This window comes from Cervus elaphus, chromosome 5 (assembly GCF_910594005.1).
Source record: "Cervus elaphus chromosome 5, mCerEla1.1, whole genome shotgun sequence".
Lineage (NCBI taxonomy): Eukaryota > Metazoa > Chordata > Mammalia > Artiodactyla > Cervidae > Cervus > Cervus elaphus.
The window spans coordinates 109,553,482-109,580,447 of record NC_057819.1 but is presented as its reverse complement, the minus strand read 5'-3'; the positions used below and the strand labels follow the sequence as shown (position 1 = coordinate 109,580,447).

General features: G+C 45.6%; 1 protein-coding gene and 1 non-coding gene across 4 annotated transcripts; one reads left to right on the top strand and one right to left on the bottom strand.

Annotated features, from left to right (window-relative positions):
* Window positions 1–10,647: 10,647 nt before the first annotated feature.
* On the top strand, window positions 10,648–10,719 carry TRNAQ-UUG. Its single transcript has one exon. It is a non-coding gene; the product is annotated as a tRNA-Gln (tRNA).
* Window positions 10,720–22,100: 11,381 nt separating this feature from the next.
* On the bottom strand, window positions 22,101–26,683 carry GNGT2 (G protein subunit gamma transducin 2). 3 transcript variants are annotated; one of them, XM_043904258.1, is made up of 3 exons: window positions 26,325–26,683; window positions 24,324–24,429; window positions 22,101–23,864 (listed from the first exon to the last, which is right to left on the bottom strand). In XM_043904258.1, exons 2-3 carry the CDS (start codon window positions 24,405–24,407, stop codon window positions 23,739–23,741), a joined length of 210 nt encoding a protein of 69 aa, XP_043760193.1. In that variant the 5' UTR covers window positions 24,408–24,429; window positions 26,325–26,683; the 3' UTR covers window positions 22,101–23,738. The 3 variants fall into 3 exon arrangements, with proteins under 3 accessions (XP_043760193.1, XP_043760192.1, XP_043760191.1); XM_043904257.1 differs by having other exon boundaries at window positions 26,143–26,569; XM_043904256.1 differs by lacking the exon at window positions 26,325–26,683 and adding an exon at window positions 25,160–25,386.
* Between the last annotated feature and the right edge of the window lie 283 nt (window positions 26,684–26,966).

Sequence of the window (26,966 nt, the reverse complement as noted above, 5' to 3'; positions counted from 1 at the left end):
ATCTTTTCCAGAATCAGGGTCTTTTCCAATGACTTTGGCTCTTTACATCAGGTGGCCAAAGTATTGGAGCTTCAGCTTCAGCATCAGTCCTTCAGTGAATTTTCAAGGTTGATTTCCTTTAGGATTGATTGGTTTGGTCTCCTTGCAGTCCAAGGGACTCTCAAGAGTCTTTTCCAGCACCACAATTCAAAAGCATTAATTCTTCAGCACTCAGCCTTCTTTATGGTCCAACTCTCACATCCATACATGACTAGAGGAAAAACCGTAGCTTTGACTATGGGGATCTTTGTCAGCAAAGTAATGTCTCTGCTTTTTTTTTTTTTTTTTAATATTTATTTATTTATTTGGTTGTGCCAGGGTTTAGTTGGGGCATGCAGGATCTTTAGTTAAGACACAAGAACTCTTAGTTGTGGCATGTGGGGTCTAGTTCCCTAACCAGGGATCAAACCCCGGTCCCCTGCATTGGGAGCGTGGTCTTAGCCATTGGACCACCAGGAAGTCCCCAAAGTAATGTCTCTGCTTTTTAATATGCCTGTCTATGTTTGTCATAGCTTTTCTTCCAAGGAGCAAGTGTCTAATTTCATGGCTACAGTCACCGTCCGCACTGATTTTGGAGCCCAAGAAAATAAAGTCTGTCACTGTTTCCATTGTTTCCCCGTCTGTTTGCCATGAAGTGATGGGACCAGATGCCATGACCTTAGTTTTTAGAATGTTGAGTTTTAAGCCAGCTTTTTCACTCTCCTCTTTCACCTTCATCAAGAGGCTCTTTAGTTCCTCTTTACTTTCTGCCATAAGGGTAGTGTCATCTGCCTATCTGAGGTTATTGATATTTCTCTCGGCAATCTGGATTTCAGCTTGTGCTTCATCCAGCCCAGCATTTTGCATGATGTACTCTGCATGTAAGTTAAGTAAGCAGGGTGACAATGTACAGCCTTCACAGACTCCTTTCCCAATTTGGAACCAGTACGTTGTTCCATGTCCAATTCTAACTGTTGCTTCTTGTCCTGCCTACAGGTCTCTCAGGAGGCAGGTAAGGTGGTCTGGTATTTCCATCTCTATAAGAATCTTCCACAGTTAGCTGTGATCCACACAAAGGCTTTAGTGTAGTCAGTGAAACAGAAGTAGATGTTTTACTGGCGTTCTCTTACTTTTTCTGTGATTCAACGGATTTTGGTAATTTGATCTCTAGTTCCTTTGACTTTTCTAAATCCAGCTTGTGCATCTGGAAGTTCTGGGTTCAGACTGCTGAAGCCTAGCTTGAAGGATTTTGAGCAATACCTTATTAACATGTGAAATGAGTGCAATTGTGCAGTAGTTTGAACATTTTTTGGCATTGTCCTTCTTGGGGATTGGAATGAAAACTGACCTTTTCCAGTCCCGTAGCCACTGCTGAGTTTTCCAAATTTGCTGGCATGTTGAGTGCAGCACTTTAACAGCATCATCTTTTAGGATTTGAGATAGCTCAGGTAGAATTCCATCACCTCCACTAGCTTTGATCATAGTGATGCTTCCTAAGGCCCACTTGACTTCATACTTTAGGATGTCTGTTTCTAGGTGCATGATCATACCATTGTGGTTATCCGGGTCATTAAGAGATCTTAATGAACTTGTATAGTTCCTCTGTGTATTCTTGCCACCTCTTTTTATTATCTTCTGGTTCTGTTAGGTCCATATCGTTTCTCTCCTTTATTGTGCCCATCTTTGCATGAAATGTTCTCTTGGTATCTCTAATTTTCTTGAAGAGATCTCTAGTCTTTCCCATTCTATTGTTTTCCTCTATTTATTTGCGTTGTTCACTGAGGAAGGCTTTCTTATCTCTCTTTGCTATTCTTTGGAACTCTGCATTCAAATGGGTATATCTTTCCTTTTCTCCTTTGCCTTTCCGCCTCTCTTCTTTTCACAGCTATTTGTAAGTCCTCCTCAGACAACCATTTTGCCTTTTTGCGTTTCTTTTTCTTGGGGATGGTCTTGATCACTGCCTCCTATACAATGTCATGAACCTCCATCCATAGTTCTTCATGCACTCTATCAGATCTAATCCCTTGAATCTATTTGTCACTTCCACTGTATAATTGTAGGGGATTTGATTTAGGTCATACCTGAATGACCTAGTGGTTTTCCCTGATTTCTTCAATTTATACAGTGCTGTTCGTCAATTATATCTCAATAAAACTGAAGGAAAAGAACAAACACATGTGTTTACTTATGCTGGGCATCTCTGTCACTCAGGATCTAGTGCTCAGCACCAGGACAGCATAATCTGTTTCCCTAAATATCTGCTCTGAGACTAGACACTGTCCAGGCCCCAGAAAAATGCTTCTCTATTCCTCTTGCCCTGTGTTCTCAAAACAAAAGACGGTTGCATCCAAATGCACTGAAAGTCTGAGGACAGTGCTTTGAAATGTAGGTAAGATTTGAGCAGCAAAGTGCTTAGGTAAAAGAAAAAGACATTTTTACATTTGTCAAATTCTTCCTCTCAAATAACAATAGTCTTGCTCACTACCTAGTGTGTATTTTCTTGCCTTTTAATGCATGGTTACAAAAGTGCTAGAAAATTAGTATGCTATTCACAATTGCATGTGTGACTTAAGAACATTTAAAAATAGTAAGCAATTTTTATTCTTTAATTTTTATACATGTGGTTCTATGCTTAAGTTTTCAAAACTTAAATCTAACTATAAAAACAACAGCTTTACAATATTTTGGATTTTGCCTTTTAAAGATAAATTTGTCATGGTAAGAGGATAGTGAAAGTCATTATTCAGTCATGTCCGACTCTTTGCAAGCCCATGAACTATATAGTCCATGAAATTCTCCAGGTCAGAATACTGGAGTTATGCTTTTCCCTTCTCTAGGAGATCTTCCCAACCCAGGGATCAAACCCAGGTCTCCCACATTGCAGGCAGATTCTTTACCAGCTGAACCACAAGGGAAGATAAGAATACTTAGTGGGTAGCCTATCCCTTCTCCAGCAGATCTTCTCAACCCAGGAATTGAGCCAGGGTCTCCTGCATTGCAGGCAGATTCTTTACCAACTGACCTATCTGGGAAAATTTTACTTTAACAGTTTGCTAGCTTTAGTTATTATAGCTTTTACATGTATTAAAAATAATTAAAATATACTTTAAATATTGAGACATTTAATTTGTCCCAGGCCTGGTTCCCCACTCCTCCCCAAAAAACTCTGTCTTCCTCATGAATTGCTTGCAGCATGGCATGTGGGGCCTTAGTTCCCTGATCAGGGATCAAAACTTTGTCCCCTGCAGTGGAAGCATGGAGTCTTAACCAATGGACCACCAGGTAGGTCTCTTGCATTCTTGATACACGGAGATAGAGGTCATGGCAACTGTAGCATCTTTGAACATCCTCCAGCAGGGACTGCTGTGATGTGCTGCAGTTACCATCAGTAGGCTCCAGGAAAATCTTCCTTGTTCCCAAGATCTGGAACCTTCTACTCCAGCCAAGACTTCAAGAAGAGTTCTTAAAATGGAGGATGTTTGCTTAAACCATGAGCCAGTTCTCCAAGAAAATTTCTCTAGGAATAGATCAAATTCCCAGAGAGTGTGTGTGATTCCACATCCTGGTCTTACTATATTGGATCAAGAGAAGCTGAACCACTAACCAAGCCGATTGTTTCTCTTGGAATGTGAATTGAATCTGAAAACATCAAGTGGGTGACTGCACAGCGGAGTGCTCCCATATGCTATTTGGACTGGGGAGCAGAAAAGTTTGCTAGACTGCAGTGAGAAAAGGAATTCAACATAAGCACAAAGAGAAGCTGAAATGAGAGACTTCTGGCAGCCTTCTGGTTCTTGCCTGAGGTCTGGCTATGGTCCTGCCCTGGGGTTTTGTGAAACTATATCCTTATAATTCTTCTTTTTTCTTAATTTGAGTTGCTTCCTGTAACTTACAAGCAAAGTGTCCTAAATAATACAACTATTCTGTGTATCAGTGTGTTTTCAAAACAGGCATAAATAAAATGTTTTCTCTTTGGGTAGTTTGGAAGCCAAAATCAGGTCGTAAAGAATAACCCCTGCATGGGCCTCCCTCCAGTCTTGAATTTCAGACACAGTCTGATCCAAGAGCAGCCTGGATCAAACCAATAACAAAGGTATCCTTCCAGGACAGTGAAGGGTCTCTGCTACTTCCTGCTAGACAACAAATTCCTGGACTGATGGACATGCCTGCGTGCTAAGTTGCTTCAGTCGTATCTGACGCTTTGCGACCCTGTGGACTGTAGCGCCTCTGTCCATTCTCTGTCAAGAATACTAGAGTGGTCGGGTGGAGAGGGAGGTGGGAGGGGGGATCGGGATTGGGAATACATGTAAATCCATGGCTGATTCATATCAATGTATGACAAAACCCACTGGAAAAAAAAAAAATAAAATAAAAAAAAATCAAAAAAAAAAAAAAAAAAGAATACTAGAGTGGGTTGCCATGTCCTCCTCCAGGAGATCTTCCTGACCCAGAGACTGAACCTGTGTCTCAGGTCTCCTGGATTGGCAGAGGTGGGTTCTCCCATCCAAGTACTAACCAGGCCCGACCCTGCTTAGCTTCCGAGATCAGACGAGATGGGACGCGTTCAGGGTGGTATGGCCGTAGACCAGAGGTGGGTTCTTTACCACTAGCGCCACCTGCAAAGCCTGAGACAAACTGGTGCAAATAATTGTGTGGGCCTCCAGAGGCAGCTGAGGTCCTGTCCGTTTCCCCTCTACTAAGTCCCACTCCCCAGCTCTGGAAAGGAAAATTTCTATGAGTTTCAGAAAGCAATCCTGTTGGCTACTGGGCTAGTGGTCTTTTTCTTGAATACATGAGGTGTGTCCATTTCATGTGACTGAAGTAGAAGGATGGGGGTTTGCCTCTTTTGGATACTCTCCCTGACTCAGGAAGTTATCTCCCCAACTGTTTTTTGATTATCAATTGACCAACAATATGTACAAGCCACTATAAAGGGGATCTATAAGAATGCATTTGTCTGCATGTACCAGAAGCTTGACCCAAACTGTCTTAAACTGTCTCATATATAGTTTGAAGCCCAGAGGTGGAGCAGACCACAGGTTTCCTGTCATTGACAGGAATAGGCATTAGGGATTCCAAGCCCTGGCAGTGGAGGGGGCACCTTGCTTAGCCCATCTAGCACTGCCCAGAACAATCCAGGTTCTTCTAAGAGGAGTCACCTTGTCCGTTACATTCCTGTTCCCCATCTGAGTGAGCATTGGGCAGGGTGACCTTTCTGAGGCCTCCACAGCCATAACTGCCTACTTCCTGCTCATGCTGTTCACAAGTCCGGGATTGGCTGCAGGAGTTAAAACACATTAGCTGTTATCAGCCAGGTTTTTTGTTTTTTGTTTTTATCAGTCAGATTTTTAAGGAAACGATTGCCAATGAGATCTCATTGGAAATTCCTTTCTTTTATTTCAGTCCAGACATCTTGTCTAGACAGTCTTGGAAACTAGGAAATCCATTCTGGTAACCACAGGTCTCCACACCTGGCCTTTGCCGTAATACTATCATCTAAGTTACAGTCATCTAAGGTACAGAGAGACCATTGATAATCTCTTCACCCCCAGGTTTTTCCTCTTCATGGGTAGAAAATGTTTAAAGCACTGCAGTGTAATAGGCTAGGCTTTTGCTCCAGTGGGTCTCCTGCTAAGTCTTCTGTCTCTGCTGGTGCTTTCTCCCAGGGGGTAGATTTCAGCTTTTCTAGTCCTAAAGGCTCCACATTACACGACATCCAGTAAACCTGGATTGCAAGCCACTCTTAGCAAAGCCATAGTATACCTGCTTTAAAACAGGCTGCCTCAGCCTAAAACTCTGTATCATAGGACCATCATGAAAATGGCATGAAATCACCAACACGTGCCAACATCCTGTTTTTTTTCCTACCATTTGCCATTATTAATATTGATGTTGATATTGATATTGATATCCTACAGTCTTGCTAGGCCCATAGTCTGTGTTCCAGACCCCAGCAACAGTTTCAGGATCAGCTTCCAAGGAAGTCACTGCTGTCTACCCCAGTTTTTCTGCTCAAACCTACACCTAATGACCTTCACAGTGTTTTTGTCTATATACAGCTCTTTTTCTTAATCCTTTGTCTGGATGCTTCAACCACCTTTCTGGCCTTCAGCCTCCCTGTTCCAGCTTCAGACGAGTCTGCTATATAAAACCTATATCCCTGAAACCTCTTTAAATTTTACCAAGGTATTATCAGTTTTCATTATGTAATTGAGTAGTCTGTATAACTGCACAAGCCCCTCTATCCCATGTGCTTGGAAATATCCCTGATCTCTGCATGTAAGAACACAGGTATTAATAAAAAGAATAATTTCGACTTGATTGAAACTAAAACCTCTGCTATACAAAAGACACTATTTTTCCTTGGTTGTGTGGCTTGTGGGATCTTAGTTCCTCGACCAGGGATCAAACCCAGGCATTCAGCAGTGAAAAGGTAGAGTCTTAACCACTGGACCACCAGAGAATTCTCAAAAAGACACTATTAAGAAAGTAGAAAGACAAGCCATAGACTGGAAGAAAATATCTTCAGTATTTGACAAAGGATCCAGATACATTAGGTTCAAACTGGAAACAACCCAAATGTCCATCAACTGAAAAATGAGTGAACTGGTATATTCATAGAATGGAATACTCAGCACTGAAAATCATACTGCTAGTATATAAAATGACATGGATGAATCTTGAAAAAATGTTTAGCAAAAGAAGTGAAGTGAAGTGGTAGTTACACAGTCGTGTCTAACTCTTTGTGACTCCATGGACTGTAGCCTGCCAGGCTCCTCTATCCATGGGATTCTCCAGGCAAGAATACTGGAGTGGGTTGCCATTTCCTTCTCCAGGGTCTTCCCAACCCAGGGATTGAACCCCGGTCTCCTGCGTTGCAGGGAGATTCTTTACTATCGGAGCCACCAGGGAAGCCAGACACAAAAGATACTGCAAAACAGTATATGAATACTATAATAATAGGCAAAACTAATTTCTGATAATAGAAACCAGAGTAGTGAAGACTGGAAAAAAGGATCAGTAAAGACTGGGAAAAAGGATCAGAGAACTTTCTGGAGAGATGGAAATGCCCTATATCTTGATCTAGTCGGTGATCATACAAATGTATACATTTGTAAAACATAATTGATTTCTTCAGTTAAGGTATGTGCATTTTCCTTAACATAAATAATATCTCAATAAAATGATTTTTAAAAAGTGAGGTGGAGGGCTTCCCTGGTGGCTCAGTGGTGAAGAATCCACCTGCCAAAGCAGGATGCACGTATTCGCTCCCTGATCTGGGAAGATCCCACAAGCCACAGAGTGACTAAGCCCATGTACCACAACTATTGCGCTTGCACTCTAGAGCCAGGGGACCACAACTACTGAAGCCCGCGTGCCCTAGAGCAATAAAAGCCACCACAAAAAGAATTCCGCACACCACAACTAGAGAGTAGCCCCCACTTGCTGCAACTAGAGAAAGCCAACATGCAGCAATGAAGACCCAGGGCAGCCAGAAAAAAATGAAGTGGCTCAGATTTCCTCATCAGAGCCTGGGGAATGCCAGGCTCAGAGCAGGGGGCTGGACAGGAAGGGTTGGGATGTGGCCAGTGGAGACTCAGGGCATGTCACCCTGCGCAAGTCGGCACTGGTGGCTTCCCTGGCATAATCAGGGTTCGCAAGGCAAGATAGTGACTTGTGGCAGATCTCACCTATCCTGGGTGGCCAGGAAAAAGAGCAAGGCTCATCCTATCCGTTAACTGTGAGCATCTGAGCATGGTTACAGGAAACGGACTGAACAGCCTTGAGAGTGAATAGGAACGCTTTCCACCTTGACCACTCAAAGCATTATCGTCCCTACTCCATGGTCTGTTCACTTACAGGCTCGTAAGAGATGGGAGAATATCTTTAAAGTTCCTAATCCTGGACTTCACCCCTGTTTTCTTAAACCCTGGCCTCATTGTACTTTCTGGGGTACAATCTGCCCCAGTTCACCCCTCAGTCACAGGTGCCACAGCTGAAGCTACGCTAACCCCACCTCCAGCAGAGCCCTGAACTCCCCTAGCTCAGGAGCCACCTTGTGGAGGCTTGAAAGTCTATCCTCAAAGATGCCATGAGATGCCATATTTAGGATGCCACACACAGCGGGTTAAAAGAAACTAGTTATACTGGGCCAGGGAGATTACATGTTGTCTCTGTTATCCTTTATATATATATATATATATATATATATATATATATATATATATATATGTATATGTATATGTGTGTGTGTGTATTTTAAATATATATGTATTTAAAAATAAATATATTAAAAAAAATATATCGTGTGTATGTATGTGTGACACTAAAGGGTCTCTGAACACAGAACTAGATTGTAGTTTCTTCTTCCTAAGTTCCCCTGTGCCCTCTAATGGGGTTCAGGGAACATGTCTGTTAAGACACTAGCCACGCTCAAAGATAAGCAAGTCCCAAGGAATTCATAGCCCGACCAAGGAGGAGAGGGAGGGAGGATGGGAGAGACTGAGCCACAGAACACAGTTTCTTATAATTCCAATGAGTCATGACAAAAGTTGTAAGAGAGATGATTCTTTTACATCCCTCGGGGAATGAGAAAGTAGGGCTGGTAAGGTTTTTTTCAAGCTGAGAAAGAAGGTGGAGGGAATTACAAAAGAAGAACTAGGGACTAGAGTAGGGAGAAGCGGGAATAGGAGGGCAGTGAATCCTTCTTTTTTCATACTGGAGAGAGGAACTATGCATATACTTTCAAAGGATATAATCACCCTTTAGGAGTTTCTGCAGTAGCTTTTGAAAAATTAATTGCAATACACTTTAGCCTGTACTGAACCCTTGCAAGAAGAAACTAGACGGGAAGGCTGAGGTCCAGAGCTGCCCAAGTCATTTGATGTTAAGTCAAGTAGATATTATGTCACTCCAGCCTCGAGAGAGGGATACCCTTATCTCACCATAGAAACTCAAGGGGAATTTGGTTATTTCTTCAAAAAGGAAAATCGTTAATGTTTCTTCTAACAATATATAAGAGTTATATACGGGGGGGGGGGTGGGGTGCGGGGGAGAAAAGTTCTCGTAAATTTACTCCCAGGAGATAACTGTCATCAACAGACCTTTTTGAATTTGGACTAAGCAGGTTCTTGACTATATGTAACAGAAAAGGACTCTAGGTACCTTCCACAGAAAAGGGGCTTATTAGGAGGACCTTACATAGTTCATAACAGCAGAGGGAAAGCAAATTCAGAAAGATGGGCAAGAATGAAGGGAAACTAGGCAACCAGGAACCTGCCAAGGTCAGGATCCTGGACAATCTACGAAGGATGCTGTGTCTGCTGCCAGGGGATACGGCATGGCCGCCATCACTGCCTCTGAGACCTGGCGTCACAGCCACCACCAGCAGCCAGCTAAGTTCTAAAATGTTCCTGCTTCTGGATTCTAAGTCCAGTTGCCCAGGGTAAGGACACACACTTTCACTCTGGCAGCCAGGAGCCTGGAGAGTATATCGCACAGTTCTGCTGTCAGCCAGTCCCATACAGTGCTGAATCCCTCAAGAAATCATATGACCCAGGGCAAATATTCATTGTATCTGTATGCATTCAGCTTTTCTGTTTGTGTATAAGTGAGATTTTATTACACACACGAATTGGTAAGTAGATTTTTGTTTTGGTTTGTTTAGAACAGTGTATCTTTTCATGCCAATATAATAATTTCCCCCTAAATTCTTGAACAGTATGTATTGTATAGATACTGTCAACATTTATTTAATCAATTTTCACACGATGGACATTTATTTTTATTCTTTACTATTATAAACCACACATCTGAGAACATTCTTGACCAACTGGCACTCATCCTAGTAGTCCCTAAGCATAAAGTTCCAAAAGTGAAACTGCTGAGCAAACGGCCTATAAAATTATCTGTCACCAGATCGAACTTAGGAGACAGTATCCATTTACACCTTAACTAAAACTTATAAGAAAGTCCAAAATCGACTATCTTTCACTGATCTGCTTCTAATTTTGTTAGAAGGAACCATCCACCAAGAGAGGGAAGTGGAAATGAGACGTTCTGTACTAATTTCTTGGCGCTCTAGCCACGTGGAACGCCAAGGAATCAGGTGCGGCGCACTTCCTGGCAGCGATTCGCGCTCGGGGCACCAGGGCCTTGAACCGCATTCGCCCCACGTGCCAGTCGGCTTCCCTCCCGGCTCCGCCAAGATAACCTACCCAGAGCACCTTCTGCGTAAATAAATAAACAACACGAAGCCCAGGATGGGAGCGCCAAGCCTCCTGCTCGAGAGCTGGAGGTCAGAGCCGGCCGTCTCAGGTCCAGCATTGCTAAGACCGATCCCGGCAGCCTGCCGCATTCCGTGCTTCCCCAAACTCAGTGAGGACCCCTGGGGGACAGCAGAGAGAGAGAGAGGCGACAAGCAATGACACCCCGGGACCGGAAATGTATGGGACGCCGGGGATGCAGAAGCCCTCGCCTCTCCGCTTTGGCCCGCTCCTGCGGCTCGGGGCCCAGAGCCCACAGTTCAGCGCCGGCGGACACTGGGCATCTACTACTGCTTTCCAAAGGCAGCCTCACGCGCCCGCTATGTGGCTTGAGAAGACTCCCGGCCGCCTAAAGCAGCCAGCAGGTCCCATGGTGTAATGGTTAGCACTCTGGACTTTGAATCCAGCGATCCGAGTTCAAATCTCGGTGGGACCTCACCAAACCTTTTGGTTCTCCAATTCCTATTTTGGAGGCCTCCAGCGGTAGTGGGTATCTCGTGCTGTGCCTTCTCCCCAGTGACCTATCGGACCGCGGTTTAGGCTCCCTCGGTCTTGCTCAGGATGCGTTCTTTTCAGGGTCGGCTTGAAGGTTGCCGCACGCATGCGCAACAGCCCGGGCGGAAAAGTAAGCGTGTCTGTGGGGCTCGGAGCGGGACTTTACCCCGTAAGGACTGCCAAAGGCGCCCGAGGGTCTCCAGCATCCTGCTTCCGGCGGGGAGCGGCAGCAGGCTTCGGGTCTAGGAGACGCCCCCTGCCCGCGCAAGCTGCCTGGAATCCTTCTTCCCATTGGCTAACGTGCCAAACATTCTGCTCTGATAGCTGGGAACTAAATGACCGGCGCTAGCCGAGGGTGAGGGAGTAACCAGCGTGTGTTTGGGGATCGCTCCGCCCGGAAGTCGGTCTGATACTGAAATGTGTCTGTCTGGATTGTCCGCCACACGGACGGCCGACTTCGAGGTTGTTTGTCTTTCGGTCGGGAAAAAAAAAAAAAAAAAAATCCCTTAGTCAAGGAATCCGTTCTTCAGTTCGTTTCGGCCGGTCAGGCTATCTGCCAGCGGTTTCTCGTCGTATCGATGGGCTGTTTCTCCCGAGCAGACGATAGGAATCTCCGTGGGATTCACCCACAAGGTTGAGCGAATCTCTTTTGGCGAATTTGTCCAGGGTCGGTATTTGGGTGCTGAGCACGCGCACGTGATTTGCAGGAAAGGTTGTACCTCTGGGATAGCCGCGAAGAGAAGCGAATGGAGTGTTGTCTTCTGGGTTGGTATCTGGGTTTTAAGAGCTGTCTGTCTCTCGGGAATAAGTGACGAGGGAGCCCGCTGACGCATTTGTGATCTCCCTACAGGGTGACTGGCACTGTGATTATGTGGTCCCGCGCCTTGGGAGAATGCCATGGAAACAGAATACTCGCTCTGCTCTTCCTTTCTCTCATCCTGAGCACCCTTCCTCCCCAACCCACCCCACACACTGCTTAAACATTTGAATGGATTTGTGTGTATGGGCGATCCCAGCTTCAAAAATACCTAGGCATGAGAGGTGGGAGGATCTGCACTATCAAATATTAAAGTTTATTATCAACTCTTAAGCTGTAGGAATTAAGACAGTGTGGTACTAGGGCAGAGAAAGACATAGGAGTAGGACAGAATAGAGAGCGCAGATACAGATGCGCAGGTACTTGGACAGTGATCTGTGGTAAATATAGTACAACAGAACGGTGGGAAAAGGGCCTTTTTTCAATAAATTATTCTGGGATCATTGAGTGTCCATATGGAAAAATATGAAATAAAATTCCTCCCAGTGTACAATAACACAGCAATACATTCTAGATGAATTATAGTCTTTAATGTGCAAAAAAAGCAATAAAGTTTTGGAATACAACGCAGGGGAATATCTTCATGACCTCAGGGTAGAGAAAGTCTTAAGACACAAAAGATTCTAAAATCTTGATATATATCACCATATTAATATGATATTCTATGTTCTTATCAAAAGACCCCAATAAGGAAGTGAAAAATTAAGCCATAGAAAAGGAAAATATATTTGTAATGCATAACTGACAATTTGTATCTAGAGTATATTAAAAACTCCTAAAATTCAATAAGAAAAAAGAAACCTAATGGAAAATTACAAAAGACTTGAACTGGCACTTCATAAAAAAAAAAAAAAAAGGAAATCCAAAATAATCGATACATATGAGAAGATGGAATGCATCAATCATCAAGAAAATGCAAATTAAAAGCCCAGTGAGATACTATTATACACTTACCAGATTGACTATGCTGAATGCTGGGTTTCCCTGGTGGCTAAGATGGCAAAGAATCTGCTGCCTGCAATGTGGGAGACTAGAGTTCGATCACTGGGTTGGGAAAATGCCCGGAGGAGGGCGTGGCAACCCACTCCAGTATTCTTGCCGGAAGTTGTACATGACTGAGCGACTAAGCATACAGCACATGCTGTATGTTACCGAGATTATGGAATACTGTGAATTCTCAAGAGGAGTAAGTTGGTGAGAAGTTGAACATATCATACCATATAATCTGGCAGTTTTGCTCTTGTGTGTGTGTGTTAAGTCGCTTCAGTTGTGTCTGATTCTTTGTGACCCTATGGACTGTAGCCACCTCAGGGGGCTCCTCAGTCTGTGGGATTCTTCAGGTAAGGATGCTGGCGTGTGTTACACCAGGGGATCTTCCCAACCCAGGGATCAAACCTGAGTCTCTTACGTCTCCTGCATTGGCAGGTGAGTTCTTTATCACTAGTGCCACCTGGGAAGCCCAATTCTACTCCTGAAAGAAATGAAGGTCTCTCAGTCGTGTCCAACTCTTTGTGACCCCATGACCCTAGGCTTGCAGGGTCTTCTGTTCATAGAATTCTCCAGGCAAGAATACTAGAGTGGGAAGCTGTTCCCTTCTCCAGGGGATCTTCCCAACCCAGGCCTCAAACCCAGGTCTCCCAAATTGCAGGTGGATTCTTTACCATCTGTGCCACCAGGGAAGCCCTAGACAGTGTATTTATTCCAAGACAGCATATTAAAATGAAGACATCACTTTGCCTACAAAGGTCTGTATAGTCAAAACTATGGTTTTTCCTGTAGTCATCTATGGATGTGAGAGTTGGACCATAAAGAAGGCTGAACATGGAAGAATTGATGCTTTCAAATAGTGATGCTGGAGAAGACTCTTGAGAGTCCCTTGGACAGCAAGATCAAACCAATCAATCCTAAAGGAAATCAACCTTGAATGTTCATTGGAAGGACTGATGCTGAAGCTGAAACTCCAATACTTGATACGAAGAACCAAGTCATTGGAAAAGTCTCTGATGCTAGGAAAGATTGAGGGCAGGAGGAGAAGGGGACAACAGAGGATGAGATGGTAGGATGGCATCACCGACTCAATGGACATGAGTTTGAGCAAACTCCAGGAGATGGTGAAGGACATAGAAGTATATAGCATGCTGCAGTTCATGGGGTAACAAAGAGTCATACACCACTTAGTGACTGAACAACAACAACATATAGCCACAGAAATGTTTGCTTTTTTGCACTTAGAGACATATGTAAGAGTGTTTTTGTCAACATAATAGCCAAAAATTGGAACTCAAATGTCCACCTACAGTAGAATGGATGAATAATTTGCAGTAAGGCCACACATCACACAGCAACAAAACAAATGGACAACTCCATGCCACAAAAGAAGATAGGTAGGAAAGGGTAAATAATGAATTGTTCCATTTGTTTAAAATTTCTAAACAGGAAAACTTTTTTATTGTCTAGAGCTGCAAACTTAAATAGTAAAATTATCCAGCAAAGCAAAGAAGTAATTCACATGTAAGTGAGGGTATGGAATATTTTGGGGAAGAGAGAGGGCTGTGGTCTTCCAGGGGTACTGATACTATTGTATTTTTTGTCCTTGGGTGGAAATTACATAATTTGTTCACTTACAAATTTTTGTTAAAATGCACATTATGTTGTATGCACTATTCTGAACCTGTGTTATATTTCTCAGCTTAAAAAGTCAAAAAGTTGGAGAAGGAAATGGCAACCCACTCCAGTATTCTTGCCTGGAAAAGTCCATGGACAGAGGAGCCTGGCGGGCTGCAGTCCATGGGATTACATGACGGAGCATGTGTGCACGAGGGTGGAGGGAGATGGGTTGGCAGCAATAAACTGGTAGAACTAAAAAAATAAAATAAAATAAAAATAAGAAGTCAAAAAGTGATAAACAACAAAGTCCTACTGGATAGCACAGGGACCTATAGTCAATATCCTGTGATCGGGGCTTCCCCGGTGGCTCAGTGGTAAAGAATCCTCCTGCCAATGCAGGAGATATGGGTTTGATCCCTGGTCTGGGAGGATCCCACATGCTGTGGAGCAGCTAAGGCCTTGTGGCACAGCTATTGAGCCTTTAACTCTAGAGCCCCAGAACAACAACTATCGAGACCACACACCACCTCAAGAGAGGCCACCACAATGAGAAGCCCACACAGTGCACCTAGAGAGTAGCTCCCACTTGCAGCAACTAGAGAAAAGCCTATGCAGCAATGAAGACCAAAGATAAAGACCAAAGCACAGCCAAAGATAAATAAAATTATTTTTTAAAATGTGTCCTGTGATAAACCATAGTGGAAAAGAATATGAAAAAGAATGTATTAGTATATATGTGTGTAACTAAATCACTTTGCTATACAGCAGAAATTAACATTGTAAATCAACTATACTTCAATAAAATAAATTAAAAAACAAGACAATACTCCAGTATTCTTGCCTGGAAAAGTCCATGGACAGAGGAGTCTGGTGGGCTGAAGTCCATGGGATTATATGACTGAGCATGTGTGCACAAGGGTGGAGGGAGATGGGTTGGTAGCAATAAAGTGGTAGAACTTAAAAAAAAAAAAAAAAACACAAGACAATAAACAAAACAGTCAAAAAGTACCTGCCTAGAGACATGTTTCTGCCCTGGTCATAGATGAGGAATCTGAGATCAAAGTTTGTCCACACAAAAAAAGAAAACACAACAAAGTTTGTCCGCAGAGTGGGAGTCAGGATAAAGCTCCTCTCTCAGTTCTGAGCCATCTGAACCATATTCAGAGGATCGGGTTCGATTCTAGGGATCACACAAAAGCACTGATAAATTTCATCCTGCTGCTAACTGTGTGACTGCATTTGGGTAAGAAGTTTAAATGCTCTGAAATGGTAACTCTGTGTGGTGATAAATGTGTTAACTAAATTATTGTGATAATCATCTGGCAGTATATAATGTATAAAATCATTACTGTTGTATACCTAAAACTTATACATTGTTATATTTCAATTATATCTCAATAAAGCTGGAAACAATATTCTGTGCCTCATCTGTAAAAGGATAATAACAGTGCCTTTTACCTAGCAGTGCTGTGAGAGTTAGTAAAATCGTAAGCAAAAAGCTCTTTTCTCTGTGTCCCATCCACGATAGGTTTAGTAACGATAACTGCTAGACAGATAACCAGAATAATAAAAACTCAGACTCTTGAGAAAAGAATAAATGCTCATTATGGGAAGGAAAATAAAATTTACAGGACACTTGTCAGTTGTCAGTTTATTTGCCTAGTTATTCCTAGTCTTGGTTGTAACAGAGGCAGAGAATGAGCACTCACGGGTGGAAGTTAAAGGGACAAATGGGAAGAACTTTTTAACAATCTGAGCTGTCCATCAATGGAACAGGCTTGAGAAATTTTGAGCTTTTGGTGACTGGAAGCCTGGAGTCAGGGAGCTCAAGGTCTTTGTCTCAGGGGTGTAGGATGATCCTGCCCTGAGATAGAGGTACCCTGCCTTCCACTCTGAGGTTTGATTCTGCTGTGAATCCTTGAGCCCACTCAGGACTTACTCACCAGGATCTATCTCATCATTTCTCTGGTGACTTTCACCATTTTTTTGTTTGTACCAAGATCCTCAGTAAGGTGTTCTATATTGCCAACTAGTTCACACATACACGAAGCTGAAATAGAAGTTTGAGAAACAATATTTACCTTTATTCCATGTAAAAGTACACTCATATTTTCTGTGGTTTTTATTTATTTATTTTTTTAACTGATTACAATCTACTAAGTTGCTATCACAACCACACACTAATGGTTCTGAACCCACCGCCATCCCCTCTTCCTTCCCCTACTAGCTCAGCTTCGCTGAGACAACTCCACCCCCTGCCCCACATTTCCTTCCGTTTCCAGTCCCAATATCTGAGGGGAGAACTTTTCTCTCCGCCTCTCAAACAGTCTAAGGAGCCCTTCCCCCTGGTTTTATTCTTGTGAAGGGCCCCTAAGGACAGCATTGTCTGGAATATATCGCTTACAGAATGTCCTTGCCTGGAGTGGCCAGCAGAGGGACCAGCAGAGCTTCAGACCTCCAGGGAAGGCAGGTCTGTGCCTAGCCCGACCTCTTCCTTATGCTAGATGCCCAGGGCTGTCCATTCATTATCTTGTTTATTCATTTGTACATGACATAGTGTGTACTCAACACACAATGCCTGGCCCATAGTAAGCCTATAAAGTAGAACCAAGCAGTTATTCCACACCCATTCGTTGGGCACCTACTATGTTCTAGGTACTGGAAAACACAAAAGTCAAAGATTTGATACCTGCCCTCAAGGAGCTTGAAACTTGACTAATAAATGGAAGACTAAAAGAGAGAGGGACTTTGCTGGTGGTCCAGTCGCTAAGACTCCCTGCTCCCAAAGCATGGGGCCTGGGTTCTATCCCTGGTCAGGCAACTAGATCCCACATGCCACAACTAAAGATCAAAGATACTGCATGTCACAACTAAGACCTGGCACAGCCAAATAAATAAAATTCAAAAAATATAAAATAAAAGAGAGTAAAATGAAAGATTATAGGCTTGGGGGTACATGTGGACACAAAAGTAAATGAAATCCATCTAGGTAAGGTTAAAAACAGAGAAATCCAGACCAAAGCTCAGAACAGTATGTAAGTGCTACCATTTGTGTAGGAAGGGGTAGAATGTTTATGTGTGTTGGCTTGCATATGCATAAAAGATCTCTAAGAGAGCACTTGATAAGTGGGTAACATTGGTTTCTCCAGGAGAGAGTCTAGGAGAAAAGGAGGGAGGGATTGTTCATAGCATGCCTTTTATGCCTCTCAGATTCTACACTACCTAATTTTCTCTTTTTTCTTTGGTCATGCCACATGGCATGTGGGATCTTAGTTCCCCTGCCAGGGAGGGAACGTATGCCCCTGCAGTAGGAGCACAAAGTCCTAACTGAAACCATTTACCTCAGATTGGGACTTCATCCCACGTGCCAGTACTTGAACCCAGCCAAAACCTAGCCTAACGCTCGAACTGAGGAGGCCAGGACTCAAATCTAGCCGAAACACTGCTTGGGACTTGAACCTGTGATCTTTTCATTAGAGTCACTCACTTGGTGTCTGGACTTACTGAGGCTCAGGTTCTTTGTATCTCACTGCAGAAAGAACTCAGTGAGAGACAAAGTGATAGGTAAGAAGTGGATTTTATTCAGAGAGAAACACTCTCCACAGACAGTGTGTGAGCCATCGTAGAGGGTGAGCGCAGTAGCCCTGAAATGTGGTGTGGTTAGTTATTATGGGCTGGGTAATTTCATAGGCCAATGAGTGGAAGAATTATTCCAGTTACTTTGGGGAAGGGGCAGGGATTTCCAGGTGTCGAGCCACTGCCCACTTTTTGGTCTTTGATGGTCGACCTTGGAACTGTCATGGTGCCTCTGGGTGTGTCGTTTAGCTTGCTGCTGCGTTACAATGAGCACATACTGAGGATCAAGATCTAGTTAAGTTGACTCATCTGCCATCTTGGACCCATTTGGTTCTAATTAATTTATGTTGTGCCCCTGGGCTATGTCATTCTTTCAAAGGTTGTACCCTGCCCCCTCCTCTCCTGTTTCATAACTGCTGGAGAGAATTCCATGAACTACCTAATTTTGAATGACTTATTCATTCAGTCATAAAGGAGAGATTATGGGAAAGCAGTGTGACTCTATCCGAATCAGCTGGATACAGACAGTATCTCAAGCACAGCAGGAGCTGGTGGAGGAATTAAGAAAAGCTCCACTGATGGAGCCCCGGGGACAGGTGGGGGAGCCGTGGGGAGAGCTGACGCCTCAAGGGTAAGCAGGGCCCTCCACCCCAACCCTGTGGTGTGGGACAGGCCTTGGCGCTAACCCACAAGTCTTGGCTTGGTTTTACAGGAGGTAAGCAAGGTAGCCACAGAGAAACACAGCAGCCTAGGGGTGGGGGTGGAGGGCACAGGGTGAGGGTAGCTCTGTGCAAGGCTGTTGGAGCAAAGAGATAAACAGAGGAATGTGTGAGGGAGGTAGAAGGTAGACTTAAAGAATTTGCATCTGGTTAGACAGCATGGGGAGCAGGCAGAGTCTGCAGCTCTTCTAGGCCTTTCTCTCCTCTCTTGGCCTCTCTGCTTTGTGTGCTCAGCTCTGATGCTGCAGGTGATGTCATCCACTTCACCCATTTCCGTGGTCTGATAGAGAAAATTCAGAGGGGCCAAGGGGACGCTGAGAACCTACCGCAGAGTCGCCTCCACTACCGGCCCGCCCCGGGCTTCTAACCCTCAGAGATGGTGGAGGAGGGCCAGGAGTATGAGCGTTTCAACTCTGTTTTAAACCCTACTTTAAACCTTGCTCCTGGATAAGCATCCTGCCTTCTCCACTAGGCAGAGGCCTTAGTCTCCCCACACAGAACTGGACACGTAATCTGTGGGTCCAAGACAGAATGAAACTGTAGGACCTGCAGTCAAAAATTAAGAATTTCGAGATGGGGGCAGCAGAGTGTCAAACCAAGCAAGGGCCTTCCTAAGCAGGAGGCCCTGTGTGACGGCTCAGGTGGAATAATACACCCACAAAGCTGGTCTAAAAAAAAAAAAAGCTGGTCTTAGGTTCAGGTGGGGAACTGGTAGGAGGCAGCAGGGGCTTTGACTAACTTTCCCAGAGGCCCTGAGGTCCAGATTGGGTAATCGCCCTCTGCCTGAGGCCCCAACATGCCAAGCAGATAAGACCCCACCCCACTCCACTCCCTAGGGGTGCAGGAGTGACGTCCAGAAGACAGCATTCAGGGGTGAGGTGAAGCTGCCTGATCCACTAGGCAGGATTTCAAGCTGCAGGCAGCCGTAGGAGCTGAGTCTGGAATGAACTATCATCTGTCCCCTCTTCCCCTCTCCTCCTTCTGATGCCTGGGAATCCCATTCTGGGAGCCTCTGGTGAATGTGCAGTGTGGAAGAAAGGTGATAGAGAATTTGAAACTTGGGAATCATTCAGCTTGATGTTAGTTGGCCCGGAAATCAGGAGTTCAAGGGCGTCCCTCCTGCCCCTTTTCCTGGCTTGGCATTATTTTACTCCTCGGAGTCATCAGAATTTCAGTGATTCCATCTCTGCTTGGAGTCCTTACACCTCTGACCCACCCTGCTTGGCTTTTTCACTGCCCTCTTCTTCCATTTCAGTGAAGCAAAGGTCCCTAGGGTTTTGCTGGTCTCATCGCGTGTCCATCATCAGGACGCTGTTGGGCTCACAGAGTGAGGACTGGTCTGGTGAAGGCCCAGTTTGGTGTCATCGTGTTCCAAAGATGGGCTGTGAAGACGGCTCCTGGGTGTGCTCTGACCTGAACCAATGACAACATCCATCAGGGGCTTCCTTTCAGCCAAAAGGCTCAGGAATCTGTGGGATGGAACTGGAGAGGGGTGGCTCAGATTACTCCAATGACCCACCCTCAGAACACCAAATTCTCCTCTGCTGAACGTCCTAATATGAAGGAAGGAATGCTGCCACCAGTGTACAAAATACTAATTCCTTCCAAGTGAAAGCTGGGATTGCCCTCAGCCACTGAAGGCTCCTCTGGCACTAGGAAAACAGACAGAAAAGGGAGTCAGGGTGTTGGGCCCATCACTGATCTTGAGGTCCTATGATTGTCACCATATCTTAGGGGGTCAGAAGGGTATAGGTGGAATCAAGAGAACCCCTGGAGCACTGAGCCCTGAGTAAAGATATAAGAAGATAGGTAGGGAGTCTCCAGAGAAAGAGAACCAGGGATGGCTGTCTTGACATAAGAGAAGCCTGAGCTTTTTGACCTGAGCTATTTTGTGATCTAAACCTGGTCACAGTGCTTGCCTTTGGACAGGTCTCATGAATTATGTATCTTAAGGGAACAGAAGAATGCAAAAACAAATTACTGTTATCAGGCTAGACAAGTTACCATAGTAAAGATAATATATCAGTTGTAAAGATTTCCAGGTCTATTTCACTGGTAAAAATTAGCCTGAAGTGCTCAAGCACCAGATCAACTGGAACCTAAGAGGTGATGTTGACATTTTCTGACCCTTATGACTTCAATTAACTCAGGCTTGGATTTTTGTGGATACTTCGTGAATGTGCATGTATCCTTAGTTTAAAAATTCTCCAGTTTCTGTTTTGGAAAAGATCCCTGGTGTTCTCTTTACTGTGCTGTAAGTAATAAATCCTTCTCCTCCTCTTTGGCTTAGTTGTGTCTTTTAGCTTGACCAAGAAGTGGACTGGGGTTTTATTTTGGGTAACACAGGCTAGCAGAAGAAACCACTGCTCTACCTGGATCCTCAATAAGGGTTCAGAGTCCTGAGGAACGAAGGTTGAAATCAGCCCCTGAACCAAGAACTCCAACCAAGAAGGAGGCTATAGTTGATGATCGACACCCATGTGACTGTAGCCCCCATCTGTTTTTCCCTTCTTACTGGAATATTAACATTTCTTCATTTAAAAAAATTAGAAGATGTATGTATTTAAATATTTTCTCTTTCTTGCCTCTCTTCTTTTCCTGCTCTTGGGCAGAGTGTATTGGAGTGGCTGCATTTATTATTGAGGTTGCAGAATTGTGAAGCAGGGTTACTGTGGAATTGGGAACGGAGTGGACAGTCTGTGGGAGACCCTGAATTCTGACCAGTGGCCCATGAGCTTACTGGTAGGAGCAGGACAAGCCCCAGGGCTGTGGGCCTCTGGGGAGGGGCTGAGGGAGTTTGCAGCTCTGAATCAGATGCACGTATTATGTTAGGTTTGTTTGCAAATACTTGCTTTCAATCCTTCTCGCTCACCCCCGAAGCTAGAAACTTATTGGTATCCTGGACCACTTCTTGTCCCTTGCCCATCACTTAATGAGATGTCAAGATCTGAAAACTTCATTTCCCAAAGAACCCTTCACCCGACCTTCCCCTCTAGACTTACAGCCTCTGCCCTAACCCACGTCTCCCCACAGCTCACAATCATCTCCTTAATTCTCTCTCTGATTCCAGTCTTTCCCCTTTCAATCTTGTCAAAAGCCTTGTCAAAACCCTTCTAAATGCAAACATTACCAATTCCCTCCCAGCAGATATGGTGGTTTAGTATCACAAACAAAACCCTCTGATCACCTGCAACTCCACCTCTCTAGCAGCAGATCCTAAATATCTAGGCCTTCCCCTTGACATTCCAACAACTCTGACCTGATGAGTGTTTGCATTCTAACCTTTGTTCTTTTCTTCTTCTTTTCATCTTTTCTCCCGTTAATACTGTCCCTTCAGCCAGATTTATATCACTCATTTACACCTTAATCCTGTAGGACTCAGCTGCAAACATCACCTCCTTTTTGAGGCCTTTCCTGTCCTCTCCATCTCAGGTGGCCTTGGCCTACAGCGGCCTGAAGCAGGGTTTCAGCTCCCAGCCAGAGACTGAGGTCAGGCAGTGGCAGTGAGAGCGCTAAATCCTGGCTACTGGACCACCAGAAACCAGTGGCCAGTGACAGGACCCTGGCCCATCAGCTGTGTAGAAATGAATTCCCACATAGAGATGGAAAGTAGTGAAACAATTAGTGTTTATTAGGAGGAAAAAAGAGTACAGTACATGTGGACAGACACATGGTGGGCTCAGAGAGAGAGTCACACCATTGTGGTAGTTTCAATCACTTATGAGGCATTTCTTCCGGGTTTCCTCTGGCCGGTCATATTGCTTTGCCTGGTTCTGAGTCTGTATTTGGTATATCTCACGTCCTCCCATGTGTGTACGGGCATCTTTTAGCCCATAGGTAGATTTTAGTGAAGAGGCCTATGGGTGGTTGCATCACTTACTATGAGGTGATGCCCCCTCTCTTTTGACTTCCCAAGGAGCCTTTCTATGCATGTGTAGGCTGGGAGGTCTCCTTAATTTCAAGAATGAGGAATATGTGGTCTTTTATCTCCTATCTGGGCAGGGCCCGGCCTCCTCTATCATCCTGCATTTATGGAGTTTCTGCTATTATGGAATTCCTGTCCACAGGGGAGAAACTGTTCAGCCTGGGGCCCATCTATCTCACTCTCTCCCAGGATGCAATGCAGCCACTCAGATGGATTCTGGACTCTATGTCCCCCTCATACTCCGCACAGACTTCTCTGACATTGCACTGAACACGTTGTATCATGAATGTCTGTCTATGGCTTCTTTAGACGGTAATCTTCTTGCCAACAAGGCCTAGGAATTAGTCTTTCAGCCCTAAGCAGGATCCTCCCTCCCTTATGCTAATCAAAGCCTGGCCTTCTGCTTTATTTATCTGCTGATAAATACCTCCATCAGCTCTCTGTTGCAATGAGAATAAAAAAGAAAGTTCTTACCGGAGCTCACACCAACATCCTTTAGATTAGACTTCATCTTCCTCTCCAGCCCCATGTTTTACCCCTGCTGGGTCTGTCCTCACCCTCCCCTCCCAGCTGTCTGCAACAGTTCACTTTGACCTTGTTCATTGCCCTGAATGTCCCCGTGTCCCCCTACTGTATGTTCCTACACCAGCCTTGACTCCCCCTTTGCCACTGTAGCACTTACTGATTTAATTGTAACTGGTTCGTGTCTTCTCTGCTAGATTCCACGACAATAAGAGCCACTTGAATTTTGCTCCCTCTTCTATCCTAGCCCAGCATGGAACAGACACTCAGTAATATTCAATAAATCATGACATCATGACTTTACAAGCTCTTTTTGTCACCAGGGCATCTTGGGTTATCTAAATGACTGGGAGGAGTTCCACAGGACCAGACATGAGGTGGGGGGCAAAGGAACCCCCCAGCTTCAATCCTCAACCCAGAAGCTCTGGATGGAAATGCTGGTTCCTAGGTAGTCAGCAGAGGGGGGAATAGGAGGAGTTTTAAGGAGAATTAACTGTTTCCCAAGGTCTGTCCTGGCTCTCAGGGAATTGAGTCCTGAGCCAGGGAGGCTCTCCTGGGAGCACTTCCAGGTGGGGTCAGCAGTGACCCAGCAGGTGATGGAGGTAATGGGAGAGAAGAGTTCACAGTGGAACAGGGGAATGGATTCACGATGAGTGCAGCGGGGCATCTTGACTCATCCTGTGACTAAGAGAGAGTGAACATCCACTGGTTCCCTGCACATCCCAGGGTACTGGGTTCTGGTGGGGAGAGGGCTGAGGAGGGGCAGGCATTCAGGGTGAGGGGCTCCAGCACCATCAGCTTATCATACAACCGCCTTTTTCCTTGAAGGGATTCTTGTCCTCAGGGATGCCTTTAAGAAGAGGGTCGTTTCCTGCTTCGGCCTCCACATAATCCTTGATTTCCTTTCCTGTTTTGGAAATCTGGGAGAAAGCAGAGTGTGGTTCTAGCCCTTTCCTGTTGCTCAGGATTCATGATTTGCTCAGTCCCAAGAAAACAGGTTTCTGGGCAGGGTGGGGATAGAGGCCGGAGAGGAGAAAGGTGAGAGGCACAGGCAGGTGTGAGAGGGGTACGAGTTTCTTGACCAGAACCAGAAAGCCTGACTCTTACCCGCGAGGGATATTTGGCCAGGCCCAGTCCAGGGACCGAGCTGGGCACACCAAGCCCTCCAGGCTCTGAGGTTCTCTCTTGGGCACCTTTGTGGGATCAAACCCTGCCTCCTCCCACCTCCCAGCCCATTCCAGAGGCACCTCTTGCTCTTTCTACTGCCCTGGAAAGGTCCCATCACCCTGCTGTTCATCACACCTTCCTTTGCGTCCTGTCTCCATGAGGACCAGAAAGGGATAGAAGAGAGGTAGCAGGGAATGAAAGAGGAGGCTCACCAGAGCTCTTGGGTTCTTCACTTCCTTCTTCAGCTGCTCTACCTCCATCTTTAAGAGCTCCTTCTCGCTGAGCTCCTGGGCCATCCTGCCCTGGAGAGACCAGGCCCTGGAAAGCATCCACAGCCAGGACTGTAAATCCCCTGGGCACCCCCAGCTCCTCTTCTGTACTCTCCCCATACCTCAACGTCTAACCTCTTCCTTGCTCACCATATATTCTCATCGCTTACCATGGACTCACTGCAGCCCCTACCCCTACCCCACTGTGAGCTAGGCTCAGGAGGAGAGGATGGGGGAGGCACACACAGTTTTTGCCCTTAGATAAGATCTGTCTATGGAGAAAATGGGGATCGGAGCATGGAGAAGGGAGAGAAGAGCAGTTTCTTTCAGTGAGACAGATTTGGGAAGCAAAGTTATTGTTGCACCTAACAACACAGGTAGTTCATTAGGTGGCTTTCAGGAAAATTCAGGTCCTGTCAGAAGAAAGACTACCCTAGTGATTAAGAGAAAGGCTCTGCAGTCTGCCAGACTCCAATTCCAACTGTGACTTGGCAGCTTCCAAGCTGTTGCTCATCCTCCTTCAACCTTAGTTGCTCATCCTCCTTCAACCTTCGTTTCCCCATCTGCAAAGTGGTATAATAATGGTACCTACCTTATATGATTATTGTGAGGATTAAGAAAATAATAATAATGTATGTAGAATATTTTAACACACTGCCTGGCACATAATTAACACATCGTTATCACTACCACAGGGTTATCAGGAAGGCCTGCCTGGTGCCTAACCTCAATAATTCTAAGACTAGATCCCAGTCCAGTGCAACCTCAGACCCGCTCACCTGCCAAGAAAGAGCATGCACTTCAAGACCCAGACGAAGGCGTTTGAGCCTCCTAGCTCCTCATCAGCTGAAAGTCTTTAGACAAAGCAGATGGTCTGGAAGCCCAAATCTCTGATGCCTAAGCTGATCATAGGCTCAAGGTTCTAAGCCCATCCAGCAGCTTGAGCCTTCCAGACTACCACCACTGCAGGCAACCTGCCCCGCCGCCCCCCACCCCCAATCAGCCCCTTTCCTATAGTGACCCCTCTGGCTTAGAGCCCATTTCCCCTTTCTTACCCTCCAGCCCTGCCTGCTCCTCTTCCCCAGTCTTTTCTCCCAAGCCCTCTCCTCACCTACATCTGAGCCTGCTCTGAGGTTATTTCCAATGAGGCAAGTCCTATACCAGCTCCTAACTTCTCTCATCTGAGAAGCCTTTTTGTGTCCCTCACTCAAGCCCCACCATTTCACCTTACAAGGTTCTCCGAGCTCAAATTTCATTCACTCATTCCATGAAAATGTACTCAGGCTGCTATGCCCGTCAGCTAGGGGCCACAGCCACTGCCGACACCTGTGTCCACGCTTCTTGTCTCCATGCCTCCCTCTAAGCCCGGCATTCGTGTCTCCCTCAGCAGCCCCTGAGCACAGCGCTCACATCCTGATCTCTCTCTCGGTCTCCTCCCACGACCACCCAAGGGCTATGCCATTTAACAGTCACTGAGCTTCTGCTCAGCCTGACGCCTGTCCAGTGACAAGGGACCCTCTCAAAGAACAGATTTTAAGGGACCAATGTGGTCAGTGAGGGATTGTTTTATTTTCCTGACTTTAGAATGACGGACTCCCCAGTGAGAGGGGCAGGGAGGAGGCCCAGAGTCCCCCCTAACTTCCCTTACTCCAGGAATCAAGTCCCATTGACAGCTCTGAGCTCTAAGAGTTTGAGATCAGGACAGGACCCCGGACATCATCCAGTCTGAGTCTCTTGTGAATTCAGGAAATGGAGCACATACCTCCTGAAGCAGGCTTGGTGCTCTGGCCACTGTTGCTTCCTATGACTGACGTGTTAATCTGGAATTTAAACCTGGTGCTTCTCAAAGCCAAGTCCTTCCTGTTGTCTAATCTGAGTCCCTTACACTCCACTTGGTCAATTTCATCTTGTCTTGCCTCCACCAGGCACAGAACATGTACGTACACCAGATCTTCATTGCAGGTAACCCTTCGGAGACTTGATAACACTTCTCAGGGGACCTCTGGTTGTATCTTCTCAGTGTCCTGCCTGGTTCCTCTGGCTGCTGCATCGGCCGTTTTCCATTGTTGCGGCACCACCGCCCTATGGGCCCCCAGCATGACCCGTCTCCATATCCTCTCCACCCTCCAGTCCCCTGTCTCTTGGTGACTCATCCCGAGCTTCCCAAGGAAACCCCCACCCTCTGCCCTTTCCTCCCCTTCCATGAGTGGAAAATCCATCTCCACCTCCCAGAGCAGGCCAGCCCCCTTCCTCCTGTCTCCCACCCCAGCCCCCGCTGCAGCTTCCTCTCCAGGCCCAGGGAGCAATCACAGCCGCCCCGACCTTGGCTTCCTCTGCTAGGAGGGATTGGGGGGCTGGGCCCCCAAAGGGGCCCCCCTTGTCTCCCTTCCTCTGGGCAGGCGACAGAGTGGCACAGGCCCAGGGAGTGGAGACTAACTTCCTCTTGTCCCCGCATGAGCATGTCTGCCTCTTGCTGGCAGGTTTGGGTCTCTCACGCAGAGGAAACCAAAAGCAGTAAGAGGGAGGGAAGGCAGAGCGACCAATCAAGGGCAGAGTGAGGTGCAAAACCGGCAGGCTCCCCGGGGA

Coding starts and splice junctions, on each gene's coding strand:
- GNGT2 (XM_043904256.1), bottom strand. Junction 23,865..24,323: donor TGAAGAACCCAAGAGCTCTG/GTGAGCCTCCTC, acceptor GCTTTCTCCCAG/ATTTCCAAAACAGGAAAGGA.